This window comes from Capsicum annuum, chromosome 8 (genome assembly GCF_002878395.1).
Source record: "Capsicum annuum cultivar UCD-10X-F1 chromosome 8, UCD10Xv1.1, whole genome shotgun sequence".
In the NCBI taxonomy this organism is placed as follows: Eukaryota; Viridiplantae; Streptophyta; class Magnoliopsida; order Solanales; family Solanaceae; genus Capsicum; species Capsicum annuum.
The window spans coordinates 37,383,605-37,399,062 of record NC_061118.1 but is presented as its reverse complement, the minus strand read 5'-3'; the positions used below and the strand labels follow the sequence as shown (position 1 = coordinate 37,399,062).

Sequence of the window (15,458 nt, the reverse complement as noted above, 5' to 3'; positions counted from 1 at the left end):
AGATCAAGATATGGCGCACATGAAGACCCAGATGGATCTGCTCACAAAGCATTTGCTATTTGGAAATACTGAAAAGGTGAAAGTTGTTGGTATGCAAGGTAGAGCTAAATCTGATTCTGAGGAGGAGGCCAACTATATAAATAATCAGGGGAGTTTCTGAGGCAATAGCCAAGGGAATCCAGTTCGGAACTATTACTACAAAGTTGGTTACAAAGATAGGAATCAAGGGAGCTGGAAAAATAAGAATGACAAAAGTTGTCTATATGTACCTTCTGGAAGTCGTGATAATGGTGCTACCAGTTCAGGTAAGATGTCCATAGAGGACATGATGGAGAATCTATTTAAAGGGGTTGAAGCGACCAATGCCGGTGTGACAACGATGAAGAGTGATCTATCCTCTATGAGTCAGTTGGTGGATTCGCATTCAACTTCTATAAAATAGTTGGAGCAGCAAATGAACCAACTTTCAGCGGCATTCAACCAAAGAAAAAGTGGTACTTTGCCAAGCAACACAATGCAGAACTCTCGAAATTATGGCTCTTGCATTGTGGTTACCACTCAAAGTGGTAGAGTATCCAAACCCTTCTGTGGGCAGAGATTTGATTGATGATACAATTGAAGAAGTTGGGAAAAATGAAGAAAATTGTCCAGTGGATTCTGAAAAATTGCATAGTAATGACATTCCATCAACCATAAGCAGGTTAATAAGTTAGAGAAAGATTAGAGAAAGAAAAGGAAAAGAAGAAGGAAGCAGTAGTTACCGCTCTCCCAAAACCACTGCCTCTCTTCCCTCATCTATTGAAAAAGAAGGCTGATGATAAAAAGTTCAGCAAATTCATGGCAATGCTGAAGCAGCTGACGATGAATGTGCCTTTAGTGGAGGCATTAGAGCATATGCCTGGATATGCTAAGTTTATAAAGGACCTTGTGACAAAGAAGAGAACAGTGAGCTACAAACCAGTGGAATATCTTTAACATTGTAGTAATATTTCAACAAGATCCTTGGTGCAGAAGGAGGCAGACCCGGGAGAATTCACCATCCTTTGTACTATTAGGTCACTTGATTTTCCAAAGGCCTTGTGTGATCTCGGAGCAAGCATTAACCTGATGCTATTTGTTGTTTATAATAAGTTGGGTTTGGGGGATCCTACACCCATAAATATGTGACTAGTGATGCCAGAAAGGTTAGTGAAGTGGCCAATGGGGATATTGTATGATGTGCTAGTAAAGGTGGCCAGCTTTATATTTTCTGCAGATTTTGTTATTCTGGATTTCAAGGTGGATTTTGAGGTACCCATAATTTTAGGTAGACCTTTTCTCATAATTGAAAGCGTGCTTATTTATTTGTGGGCTAATGATCTCCTGTTTAGATTTAATGGTGAGGTAGTTTGGTTCGATGTGTGCCAGTCTATGAAGCAGCACAAGGAGATAAATGTATTCTCTATTGTTGATGTTTATTATGAGGATGAGCGAGAGGTGCCGATAGAGGAGAAATTTGTTGTTGAAACTCTACCCGCTATTTTGATGAACTTTGATAGCGAAGGCATTGAAAAGTATGAGTAGACTGTGTGTGCCCTAACAGGAATGGGATCATATTCATATACTCCCAAGAAGCTGGATCTAGATCTAAAAAATCACCCAACACCACCGGCTAAGCCATCTATCAAAAAGCCACCAGCATTGAAGTTGAAGAAGTTATCGAGCCATCTACAGTACGTATATATAAGCAGTGGATATACTTTACCGGTGATTAGTGCAGCAAATTTAGGTAAGCAACAGGTTGAGTCACTTATTTCTGTGCTTCGGAGGTACAAAGGGGCAATAGGTTAGACTATTGTTGATATTATTGGTATTCCTCCAGGTATTTGTACGCACAAGATTTAGTTTGGGAAAGATTGCACATCAACCATTAAGCATCAACACCTCCTTAATCCACCAATTCAAGAAGTAGTTAAGAAGAAGATTATTAAATAGCTTGATACAGGAGTTGTATACCCCATTTTCGATAGTAAGTAGGTAAGCCCCGTCCAATGTGTGCCCAAGAGAGGGGCATGACTGTCATGGCGAATGAGAAAAATGAGTTGATTTCATTCAGGCTTGTGGCTGGATAGAGAGTTTGTATGGACTATCATAAGCTCAACTCATGGACTTTGAAGGACCACTTCCCAATGCCTTTTATGGATCAAATGTTTGATTGGTTGGTGGGAAGAGATTGGTATTATTTCCTGAATGGGTATTCATACTATAACCAGATTTCTATCGCCCTAGAGGATCAGGAGAAAATGACGTTCACTTACCCGTATGGTACTTTTACTTTTAAGCGGATGCCATTTGGTCTGTATAATGCACCCGCTACCTTTCAACGGTGCATGATGTTTATCTTTTCCGACATGGTGAAAGATACCTTGGAGGTATTTATGGATAACTTCTTAGTGGTAGGTAATTCTTTTGAGCTATGTTTGGTAAATCTGAGTAGAGTATTGCAGCGGTGCAAGGAATTCAATCTCGTGCTAAATTAGGAAAAATGCCACTTCATGGTGAAGGAAGGCATTGTCCTTGGTCACAAAATTTTAGCCAAGGGAATTGAAGTCGATCGGGCAAAGTTTGAGGTTATTGAGAAGCTATCCCTTCCCATTTCAGTAAGAGGAGTGCATAGTTTCCTTGGTCATGCGAGCTTTTACTGTCGATTTATAAAGGACTTCTCCAAGATTGCAAATCCACTTTGCATGCTTTTGGAGAAGGAGGCCAAGTTCACTTTTGAATGATAATTGCAGGAAGGTATTTGAATGCATTAAGGAGAAATTAGTGTAGTCCCCAATTATTGTCGTACTAAATTGGTCAAAATTATTTGAGATCATGTGTGATGCAAGCAGAGTGGCGTTTGGGATGTACTTGGCCAAAAGAGGGATAAGCTATTTCATCCTATTTATTATACAAGCAAGGCATTAAATAGGGCTCAAAAGAACTACACCGTTACTGAGCAGGAACTTTTCACGGTTGTCTATGCTTTTGAGAAGTTCCAGGCTTATTTATTGGGAATCAAGGTGATGGTTCACACAGATCACGCCGCCTTGAGATATTTGATGGCAAAGAAGGATGCCAAGCCAAGGTTAATAAGATGGGTACTTCTTCTTTAAGAATTTGACTTTGAAGTCAAAGATAGAAAAAGATGCTAGAATCAAGTCATAAATCAGTTATCTAGACTTGAAGGAGATCAAGCAATCAAGGATGAGCTCAAAATTGATGATATATTTTTGGATGAGAAAATCCTGTCTGCCGTGTTTGAAAGAGTACCTTGGTATGCAGACTTTGCAAATTATGTGGTGAGTGAGATTATCCCAGAGAATCTTTATTTTCACCAAAGAAAGAAATTTCTCCATGATGCTACACACTACTTCTGGGATGAGCCATATTTATTTCGGCGTTGCGCAGATAACATTATAAGGAGGTGTATTCCAGAAGTGGACATGCTGAATATCTTGGAAGGTTGTCATGCTTCCTCAGCCAGGGGTCACCATGCAGGTGATTGTACTGCGAGGAAAGTGTTGCAGAGTGGCTATTATTGGCTGACCTTATTCAAATATATATATGAGTTTGTGCAGAGATGTGACCAATACCATAGACAAGGGTCAATCTCAAAGAACCATAAGATGTCCATGACAAAAATGATGAAAATAGAGTTGTTCAACGTCAGGGGAATCGACTTCATGAGGCCCTTTGTGAGCTCATATGGGTTGAAACACATCTTGGTCGCCGTATTATGTATCTAAATGGGTTGAGGTAGTTTCCTTGGCCTATAACAAAGGGAAAAGAGTTATTATGTTCCTTAAAAAGAACATCTTCTCTCGCTTTAGGGTACCACGTACCATTACAAGCGATGGATCACATTTTTGCAACCGAGTGTTCTGAGCTGCCTTGGTGAAATACGATGTTAAGCAACACAAAGTGGAAACTCCATATCACCCACAGACTAGTGTGCAAGTGGAGATTTCAAATTGGGAAATAAAAGCTATTCTTGCCAAAACGGTGAATGCTAGTAGACAAGATTGGTCTAGGATGCTGGATGATGCCTTAGGTACAACATTAGGGTGGATTCTCTTTTGTTGTTTGCTTGCTTGGAACTTTGGGGTGCTTGAAGGATTGAGGTCCCTCTTGTGTCACTTTGAAGAGTGTAGGTGTTACTACTATCTTATTAAGGGTCTTAGTGTTCAATGTACACTTAGGTTCTTAGTCATTATAGTGGTGTATGTCTCACTACCTATCCATTTCCTTATTGTAATCTTGTACCTTTTTTCTTTGGCCTTGTTCATCTTGTAATTCGTGGATATTTTTATTATATTATTGTTCTTCATCTTGCTCTTCATCTATTGTTGATAATACTAGTTTGGGTTGTTGGTTTGGTGTTCAAAACACCCTATATCTTGTGTTATTGTTCTTGTTATTGTCGAATCCGAGAGTGGTCTCCAATTGGTCCTAAGATCCTTGTGATTAGTGGACTGTTTTGGGGTGTGTTTCATGTATTCCATTGATGTCTTGTATCATTAGACTTAGAAGAAGCAAAAGGAAAGATATTTTCATGAAACACAATATCTCTAGAAACTATGATTTTCTTAGTATCAAAAACCAAGACTTTATAACCTTTCTTTTCATATGAATATCCGAAAAAGACACATGCAGTGGCCTTTAGTGCTAACCTAGACCTTTAAAATAATGCAGTGGAAACAAAACATAGACATCCAAAACATTTGAGATTAGAATAGTTAGGTGTGGTCTTGAAAGGGACTTTAAAAGGAGTTTTACCATTAAGAATTTTTTAAAAAAAATCTATTGATTAGATATGTTGCAGTCAAAAGACATTCACCCCAATATTGAATCGGTAGATGTGACTGGTACAAAAGAACACAAGATGTTTCTAGCAAATGCCTATGTTTTTTTTAACCACACTATTTTGTTGTGGAGTATACACACATGAGGTTTGATGTTGAATCCCTTTAGAAACGAAATATTCTGACTGTGTTGTGTCACTTTATAACTCAAGTGCATTGTTAGATCTTACTATTTTGACCTTGGTTTGAAATTATATTTTGAACATAGCTAAGAAAGATTTGAGGACTTTGAGAGCATTTAATTTATTACTTAATAGGAAAGTCCATGTTCCTCTACTAAAATCATCCACAATGATAAGAAAGAATTTATACCCATATTGGTTTTTTATATGGTCCCCAAGCATCAATATGTATCAACTCAAAAATACTTTTTGTTGAGATGTAGCTTGTTGAAAAAAGTAGTTTGGCTTGTCTTGTCATTAGACAATTCACACATAGAGTGTCAAAATTTTGACAAGAAGAGATTGAATGAAAAAGAACGCTTTTCATATTTTTCAACGGCATATGCCCCAATATGTAATGCCATAATTTCTCTTTTATTTTGGAATCAAACAAGGCAAAACATGAATGAAAAAATGAATTAGAACTAAAAGTTCTATTATAAGAAACTGAATTAGAACCTAAACTAGGGCCTGAGATTTTATTAACTTGAGCATTTGAAAAAGTATCTGACTGGGTTGATTTGAGTATGTAAAGTCCTCCTTTTTCTCTACCAATTTCAAATGGGCTCTTCAAAGAAGGGCACTGAAACATAAGACAAGAAGTAGGAGTGAATAGCACATAATTGTTAAGTTGTCTACATAATTTCTATACAGACAAGAGATTGTACTTGAAAGAAGGTATATATAAAACATCTCTAAAACAAGATATGATAATGCACAGACTGTTCCTGAATAAGTTACCTTTATTTTATATGAATTAGGAAGATTCACCATGAGTGCACTAGGCAAAGCCTTAAAATTTGAAAGGATTGATTTATCGTGAGTCATATGTTGAGTAGCTCCACTATCTAATATCCAACAATTATTGTCAATATTTACTAGGTATGCATAAGAATTGAAAAACTTAGTTTTACCTGCAATCCTCGCGTTGGCAGAAATTTGAGTATATTTACTTTGTTTTACAATATTCAAATGCTGAAAAAGCTCCAACAGTCGTCCCACAATTTTTTAAGTCAAGGACCTAGTGTTTGGAACACTACTGCCCACTTGTTCCTTAAAAATATCGAAACTGTTGTTGACTTGAAATTTTTCTTAAAATTTTCTCTGCTTTGTAAATTTAAATTAACAGAAAATCCATGAATTTTATAACATTTATCCACTGTCTGGCTTGATTTCTTACAGTAAGCACAAATTTACATATTTTGAATATCGAACATGATGAAAAAATTGAGATAAGATGATTGAATAAGACACAAAGATAAGAATTTGAGACAAGATGATTGAATTGACCTTGTTCTGATACCCTGTAAGACTTGAAAGAAATTAAATGAATTATGGAAAAGAAAGACAAAGAATTTGCGAAAAATTTCTTCTTGTTTTCTTGATTGATCAATAATTTTGTATCCTATGTATATATACAAGTAAGCAAATGAAAGCAAAACCCAAAAGAAAAAGAAACTCAAACACCTAAGGACTCCTTAATAACGTAAAGAATAATACACTCCTAAATAAGACAGAATACTATCCTAAATAAGAATACATAAAATATTTATCTAGGGTGTACAAAAGAAATAAAATCAAAAGGAATAAAATTATATTTACAATAATTTCATGCTGATTTGGATAAAATCAACACGTTAAGAAAAATTCAAGGCAAGTACTAAGCAGACGACTAAAATATAGCAATCAGATGAAACAAATGAACCAATCTGGTCCAATAAACAAATTATAGCATTATCTCAACAAATATTTAATTTTGAAATATAAAAAATATATTTGAAGTATAACAAACAAAATATATTTAGACCTAAAATATAACGGGAGATATATTTAAATCATTTTTAATACTTTTTCTGTTTAAAAAAGAATGACCCACTTTCATTTTTAATTTGTTTCAATGACCCACTTTCATTTTTAATTTGTTTCAAAAAGCATGATCCCTTTTTTCTTTTGGCAATACTTTAATTTCAACTTTTCACATGACATGTTTAGGATTATAAGATTAAAAGTCATTTTGATATATTTAACACAACTTTAATTTAAAGCTACAAAATTCAAAAATTTTCTTTAGTTTCTTAAATTTTGTATCAAGACAAAATAGGTCATTCTTTTAAAACGGAGAGTAATATAGATCTCGATTTTAGAAATTATTTTAAATTTACCATCAAAACACGGGGACCATTTAGGTTTAGAGGTGAAAGTCTGCTCATAGAATCAGGAAAAAACAAACTGAGAGAGAGAAAGTAGCAAACAGTGAGAAAAGTAACATGAGTTCTCCAAGCAAGGAAGGTGATGATAGTTCCAAAATTTCAGTTCAAGATGATCAGATCCGGCGAGCTCAACTACAAATGCAATTTCGCGGTACGAGAAAAGTTGATTTCCAGACAATGGAAGCCTATGTGAATGAATTGAAATCCATAGCCAATTCTCTAGCAGAAATAGACAGTCCTATATCAGATCCAAACATGGTGTTGCAGCTTCTTGCTGGTTTGCCTAGTGAATACTTACCCCTCCAGACAACAATATCATCAAGGTGTCCTCTCCCTGCTTTTGAAGAAGTTTGTTCCATGGTGTACATGCAACAAGCCTTATTATCGAAGGTAGGTAGAGCCAGGGTTCATTCAAATTACACTGTATATTCAAATTGAAATTAGTTTTTATTTTGAATCTTGTTAGTAAAAATTCATATTTTGAACTTTTTCGTAAAAATTCTGATTGGATAAGTGTGTCAAATGGATTAATTGGTTGAATTTGTGGGGATCAAAATAAATAAGTCATTGAAACGCCCAGAATTTACTAGCGGGCTAAAAGGAGTCATAACCTAACCTGGTCAATTTTTGTTAAATTTTAGTTTCCTAAAATGATTTTTTAAGCATCTATAAAAAGGAATAAGTTATTATTTGCATTAAATAAAAATAAATAAAAGGTTTCTCGTGGGTAAGTTGAGTTCAGTTAATCAAATTTTTTAAATATTTTGAATTGACCATTTCAATTGCCTACCCAAACTTAGCAAGTACTGGGCGGACCGCGATCTAACTTATAACCCCTTATTGCAGGATCACGGAGAGCAAATTACAGGTGATCCTGGTGTTGTTGATGCAAAGCAATCGTCTGCTTTTTGTACCTTAGAGAAGTTGGTTACTGCAGGGACTACTGTAGTTGCTGTAGTGGGTACAGTGAGTACTGTAGTTGCTGCAGCCACTACATTGAGTGGTGCAGTGGGTGCAGTGGGTGCAGTGGGTGCATCGAGAATGATTGTAGCTGGTGCAATGACTGCTGTAGCTGGTGCGGTGGCTGGCTGGAAACTTTGGCAAGCAAATAAGTACACAAATTATTAATGATTAGTATTAACATACCCGTTTCCTTTGTGTTTGCTGTTTAAGTAATGAGTTCTAATTGATCTGGTTATACAAAAGCTTGAATTACTACTACTACTATTTAAAGTTTGTCTTTGATATGTGTGATACGCAGTATGATGTGAATTAGTTGGAAGTTCTACAAAAACTTTCCTTGTGTTTTGTAATACTATTAGTTTTCCTTTTTAGTTTTTTAATAGTAATTCATTTACCCAGACTTTCAACTCTTAGGTTGGTAGAAGTTTGACATAAAAACACAATGAAAATACCTAAGCATTAGTGTTCATATGTTTTAAGATCTAAGTTGGTGACATAACAAAATACCGGTTTGGAGGACTTCCAGAAAGTTTTCTGGAAACTCATACGTAGTAAGACAATAAAAAATTAAAGTTTAAGAAATTAGAAAATTAGAAGACAATATATATACCACTAGGAAGTGATGATTCGTGCCAATATTGAAACATATTTATGAGCTTAACAACATATATTATTTAAGCATGGATATTATATAGTTGGCAATTGTTAATAATGTGTTTACATCAATTGTTGCATTATGTACATTACATATTTCATGCTATACTATTTACATCTTAAAAATGGCTTACCAAAAAGTGCCTGCACAATTGTAAAGTATTAGTAGTTGTTAGTATTTGTGTCTCACAGGCAAAAAAGAGATGCACGAGGATATAAATAGATTAGATTCTCGGCAAAAGTTAGTAAGTTCAATGTTTAACACAGGTAAGAAATCAGAATATTAAGGGATAAAGAAGTTTTTGAAGATTATATATATATATAAACTTGAAGAAGAAAGTTCATTAATTTTGACATCTTTGATGCATTCACGTTAAGGTCTATAACATGCCATAAGAGCTCTTTTACATTTTCTTTAAATCACCTCACATCTTGTTATTTAGCAGGGCAAACCAATCTGCATTACAGATTTTCACCTTGAAGCCAGCCAAAATCAATTTGTTACATTTAGTGCCTTCAAAACTCCCTGCTATGCAAAGAAATTGCAAAAAAGAAAAAACGATCATGAGAAGCTAAAAAAGAAAACAACTGCATAGGAGCCCCTCCACTAATTTCAATAGTTGACCTGCACAAATGTAACAGGAAGAAAGAATCGCATAAAATATAGATTTTTCTTATGAGTAGGATCAATTTTAGCCACATACGAAACTTCACATAATTACTTCTCAAGTGGAGGGTTAATTTCTCATTCGGTCACTCAATTTATTAATATTTCACCTTCTTCTTGATTCCAATTCTTTTCAACAAAAAAAAAAAAAAAAAGGAACTCTTTATAAGATAATAACTATTAGTTGAGTGATTATATGAGAAATCAGCTCCACGGTTGGATGGGATTCTGCAAGCAAATGGATTGTCGCTTCTTTGCCAAAAGATTCATTAACCCATCCTCCTTTAATGCATTCCACCCCAATACTCCTAACAATCTTGAACTTATTCAAACTCATCCTAAAACATCAGAATATGGAAAAAAAAAAAATACAATCTCACATATGAACAAGATGACAAAAACCAAAGAAATGTTTTCATAGACAAAAAAAATATTCTATGTCACACCTTAACTAATCCTCTATTCCGAACTAAGTGGAACATCTATATGGATCTTCTATATCTGTTTTGGACCTATCCAAAGTATCGCCACCCATGTCGGATCCACAAAAAATACGCTACTTTAGCAGAATCCAACACGTACTCATTGACATTTTTTTCAGAGTCCAAGCAACACAGCTATGCAGTACCAATACTTCAATAACTAAGATTACAGGTACTTAACAGACGTCACATGCTCGTGCGAAATTAGCCATAAGAATTAGCATCCCAAATAGAAATTACATAAACCCGATAGCATACTGAGCGAAAGAAACTTACTGTGAAGCCGAAATTGAAGTGTTGGATAAGGAAGTAGTCAATGAAAGTGCATCAATAACCTTTGCAGCCTCTTTATTATCCATCTTCCTATGTTCACATAGAATTATGTTATTTAACTGATTTTTCCCCTAATTTTTAAAACTAAATTGGGATCTTTATAGAGAAAAATTTAATCAGATGTAGAAACAGATTTGTCAGATGAAGAAGCCATCGAAGTTAGAGCATCAACGCTTTTGAAGCTTCTTTATTGTCCATTTTTCTATCTTTGGTCGATGAATTAGGACTGTCCCCCTATGGAATATGAAAATTATCCACTGAATTTTGGACATTTAATTGACAGAGCTACCATACTTTCTAGAAGAAGTCATTGACATACCGTAGATGGTCAAACATCCTGAAAAATCTGCATTTTCTTCGATGGCCTCATTCTTTCAAGCTGAAAATGAACTGGGTTTCTATCAAACCAGCTACTGGTCCAGATTCTGGAGAATCTACAGTGACCATTTGAATTTAAGGCTCAGATCCGTGTAAAATGGGGCTAAGAGAAGACGACAACGCCATGGCTGCAAAATGAACCAGTTACATATTCCGGGTTTGCCCCGCAAAGATGTGAGTCAAGTTTCCTCATGCCCCAATTTTCAGCCCAGAATTAACAATAGCATTATTGCCTCTTTCGAAAGATGGATCGTTTCCATCTTGGAACTGCTTTCTATGTGACGATCCCCTGACAATTACTTAAAACTACAATTCAATCCAAAGAAAACAGGTTAGGGTTTTAACCAAAGAAAACAAACTGAGAAGAAAAGATGTTAGAAATAATGAGGAGAGCGCGGTGACACAGAATCCAGATGCACAATAATGAAGTGACGTGTTCGTTCCGTACATCTCTGGTGAGACACGTAAGTTATAAATCACGTAAAGAGACAATAATGCCCTCAGATTTACATTAAAGGACATCAAGCACACATGTTAAAATTTAGATCCTAGACATCTTCTCCCTGTACTTATCCTTCAAACTCATTTTATCATTTAAACTTAATTTTTATTTATTTATCCCTCCTTAACATCTTTAAAGTGAATCATTTCAACCCCTTAACAGTTTAACCCAAGTCAAGGCTGGGTGTTGTTAAGCACGCACCCTTTGATTGATTAATGTTATAATCTGACCTATTCACGTTTATAACTCGACCCACTTCTATCAAATACCCCAAAACCTATTTAATAACCCATTTCACTTTTTCTCTCTCTAAAATCACTCTATTTCACCCGATTTCACTTCAAATTAGGTTATTTCTGTGGTTTTTTATGATTTTTGTGTTGCTCCGTGACGGAATTTGACTACTCAGATGATCATTAGGGTTGTTTTACTTTGATATTAGGGTTTTTATCGTGAATAAATTCTAAGCTCGTATTTTTTTTTATTTTTCTGCAGATTAATCATGTCTTTTGTGTATGTTACATTAAGGTTTCACCATGGAGGTAAATTACAACAAAAACTCCGTATTAAGTATCATGGTGGTATTGTTACCGACTGTGTCGATGTGGATGTAGATAGACTTTCTTACTTTGAATTTATTGATATCGTGAAGGAAATTGGGTATAATTGTTCCTCATGTATTATTTAGCTCAGACCTCTCAAAAGAAAAAAATTAGTAATAGTAACATATGATAGGGACATTTTAGGTATTTTACCTCAACTTGAAAATGGAGATGTTGTTGAGTTATACTTGACACATTTAGTTGATGAGGTTAATGTGGTCCCATTTATTGAATATGAAACCCATGTGGGAGGCTAATCTTGTCCTACTTTTGATAAAGAGTTAAGTGAAGACTTTAGGGATTGTGATAATTTAGGATTTGAAGAGAACTTTGTAGAAGCCACAATACCTCATGACCCTACTTTTTCTGAAAACTTGAGTGGTGGTAATATTGCTAGGAGTGAAGACCTAGGTGGTGGTGATGTTGTTTCTTCTATTGGTAAGGACATAGGTGGTTGTGGTAGTGGTGTTTCTACTATTGGTGGGGATTTGGGTAATGGTGGTGGTGTTGCTAGGGGTGAGTACTTAGTTGGTTGTGACAATGATTTTTTTGCTGCTAAGGGGGACTTTGGTGCTGATAGTGTTGCTGCTAGGGGTGAGGACTTAGGTGGTAGTGGTGGTAGTGCTAGGAGTGATAATTTGGGTGGTGTAAATGGTGTTTCTACTAATGGTGAGGATTTGGGTGGTGTTTCTGCTAGTGTTAATCAGAATTTAGGTGACACTACTTTTGTTACTGCAGCAGATATCCCAATTATTCCATCAGATTGGGAAAGTGAAACCGATGCTAGTGAAAAAGTAGATTATTCTGATTTCTTTGATGAAGGTGAAGATGATGAGTATAGTAGTGATGTTCATGAGGAGGTAAGGATTCTGAGGGAACAAAAGAGGGCTGCCAAAAAGAAGAGATCTGATAAAACCAAAAAGAGAAAAAAAAAACAAGAGCCTAGAGCAAAAGGTGTTAGTTTAGATAAAAAGGGAGTTGATGTGGGATATAATGAGATTTTATCCAAGAAGAAAAATAGTCTAGAGGGCAAGATAGCTGGAGATGAGTCATATATTGATTTAGATGATGAGGTAAGTTTTGAAATAGATTCTGATGAGAATACTTATGGTGATGGTGAGGTTGAATAACCTGCTAGAAGAGAAGGAAAAACAAGGAGAGCAAAAACAAAGTATAAGAGGATTTTGTTTGATCCTACTTGTAAATTAATAGTTTGGAAGCTTGGACTTTGTTAACAAATGTTGGAGAGTTTAGAAAAGTTCTTACTAGATATGTTGTTCAAGAACATGTAGAGCTAGTTAAGTTTGTGAATAAACCAAAAAGGGTGAGAGTAAAGTGTGTAGATGATTATCCATAGTTATTGTTTTTGTTTGCAAGCACTGATTCTAGGACTATAGATTTTCAAGTTAAGAAGTACATTCCAGTCCACAAGTGTAATGCCACAACAAAGAACAAATTGGTGAATTCTAAGTACTTAGCAGAAAGGTACAAGGACAGAATCACATCAGAACCTGGAATTAGAGTTTCTCAGTTTCAAGAGTTAGTAAAAAATGATTCGGAGGTGTATATAAGGAGGACTGTAGCAAGGAAAGCTAGAAATATTATGTTGCAACAAATTATGGGTGATCATGTAGAGGAGTTCAAAAGAATTTTGGATTATAAGGATGAGCTTTTAAAGACAATCCAGGTAGTACATGTGTAGTGAGGCTTAGTGAAGAAACTTTTGAAGGTGGAAGAAAACAGTTCCAATCATTTTACATATGTTTTGATGCTTTGAAGAGAGCATTCAAAGCTGGTGCCAGGAGATGTATTAGGTTTGATAGTTGTTTTTTAAAAGGTGTTTGTAAGGGTCAATTACTTGTGGTTGTTTGTAAGGATGGAAATAACCAGATGCCACCACTAGCCTGGGCAGTGGTTGAAGTTGAAAACAAATTCACTTGGAGATGGTTTGTTATACTTATGAAGAATGATCTTGAGCTGGGAGATGGGTCTGAAATAACTACTGTTACTGATATGCAGAAGGTAACTTCATTTATTTTCTCTTATCCATTTTCTGAATTTTTTATTTTGCACTTGTTTTATACTTATGTCAACTGGTATATTTTATTTTGTTCAAGGGTCTTGACAGTGCAATTTCAGATTTACTGCCAAATGCAGAACAAAGAATGTGTGCTAGACATGTTCCAGCCAACTGGTCTAAGGATTGGAGAGGTATTAAAAGAAGAACTATTTTTTAAAGTGTCTCAAATCTACATATAAGCAAGAATTGAGAAGAAATTTCGATCATATGAAGATGTTAGGAGATAAAATTTGTGGAGATCTTTTGTGGTACAACATAGAAAGGTGGTCTGAGGTTTACTTCACATATCACAGTTGTTGTGATAGTGTTGACAACAACATGGCTGAAAGCTTCAACTCATGGATACTAGGGGCAAGATACAAGACTATCATATCAATGCTTGAGAAAATAAGGGTTAAGGTGATGAGAAGAATAGGACAGTTGAGACAGTTTTCTGAAACATAGATAATTGATATTTCTCCTATGGCACTAAAAGTGTTGCAAGATAACACATCAAAATCAATGAAGCATACTCTTGAGTGGAATGGTGAATTTGGTTTTGAAGTTAAGGATAGATGGAGAAATACTTTTATAGTGAATTTGAGGGATAATACTTGTACATGTAGGTCTTGGATGTTAAAAGGTATACCTTGTTGTAATGTCATAGCTGCACTACACTTTAGAAGGCTAGAACCCATTAACTATGTTGCACATTGGTATACTAAGGAAACTTACCTCAAGACTTATAGTTACTTCACTCAGCCTGTTACTGGTATGGAAATGTAGCCCAAGTCAACCAATCTTTCTGTTATACCACCTACAATAAAAAAGCTTCCAGGCAGACCCAGTAAATCCAGAAAAAAAAAAAAGCAGAATGAAAACAGGACTGGAAAGTTGCCAAAGAGGGATGTTGAGATGACCTGCAGCACATGTCACAACAAGGGTCATAATAAAAGGAGTTGTCCATTGAATTCAAGTTCCACTAGAACTAGTGTGCGTTCTTCTTCTGCAGCACCAAGTATAAGTAAAGGAAGAGAAGATCAAAAGGATCTACAAAGGTAATATTTGACTTGTAATTTACTAGTATTTTAATTCTTTTTTATTTTCTTTCATTTTTTATCTCGTTACATTTTTTCTTATGTGTTGTAGGCTGCTGTAGCAGCAGCAGCTACTGGTAGAGGAAGAGGATCACCTGCAGCAACAGCTGCTACTATAGGTGTCTATAGAGGAAAAGGAACTGCAACTTGTGTTGATAGTGTTATTGGTAGAGGTAGAAGAGCTGATGTTGTAGTTGTTAGTGAAGCTGGTAGAGGTAGAGGAGCCGATGCTGCAGTTGTTGGTGGAGCTGGTAGAGGTAGAGGAAATGATGTTGCAGCTGTTGGTTGTACTAGAACATTAAGAGGAGATGGTGTCACTAGTGCTAGCAAAGGTAGAGAGACAGCTTATAAAAGACCTGGGATGGTTAAAATGGGGGTGCTTCATACAGAGGGTGGTTTTAAAATCCTCAATGTAAGTTAAAATTTCTTGATTATATTTGTCTAGTTTAAAGTAAACCTTTTTC

The 15,458-nt window shown here is 35.5% G+C and overlaps 2 protein-coding genes and 1 long non-coding RNA gene across 4 annotated transcripts; 2 read left to right on the top strand and 1 right to left on the bottom strand.

Moving 5' to 3' along the window:
* The first annotated feature begins 533 nt into the window (after window positions 1–533).
* LOC107860921 lies at window positions 534–1,563 on the top strand. The gene is made up of 4 exons (XM_016706365.1): window positions 534–700; window positions 831–945; window positions 1,012–1,135; window positions 1,256–1,563. The coding sequence occupies exons 1-4, from the start codon at window positions 534–536 to the stop codon at window positions 1,561–1,563; spliced, it is 714 nt and encodes a 237-aa protein (XP_016561851.1).
* Window positions 1,564–7,194: 5,631 nt separating this feature from the next.
* LOC107845899 lies at window positions 7,195–8,620 on the top strand. Its single transcript, XM_016690411.2, has 2 exons — window positions 7,195–7,647; window positions 8,104–8,620. Exons 1-2 carry the CDS (start codon window positions 7,315–7,317, stop codon window positions 8,383–8,385), a joined length of 615 nt encoding a protein of 204 aa, XP_016545897.1. The 5' UTR covers window positions 7,195–7,314; the 3' UTR covers window positions 8,386–8,620.
* Window positions 8,621–9,180: 560 nt separating this feature from the next.
* On the bottom strand, window positions 9,181–11,186 carry LOC107845908. 2 transcript variants are annotated; one of them, XR_007043475.1, is made up of 3 exons: window positions 10,676–11,186; window positions 10,300–10,386; window positions 9,181–9,400 (listed from the first exon to the last, which is right to left on the bottom strand). It is a non-coding gene; the product is annotated as an uncharacterized LOC107845908 (long non-coding RNA). The 2 variants fall into 2 exon arrangements; XR_001667081.2 differs by having other exon boundaries at window positions 9,181–10,386; window positions 10,676–11,178.
* Between the last annotated feature and the right edge of the window lie 4,272 nt (window positions 11,187–15,458).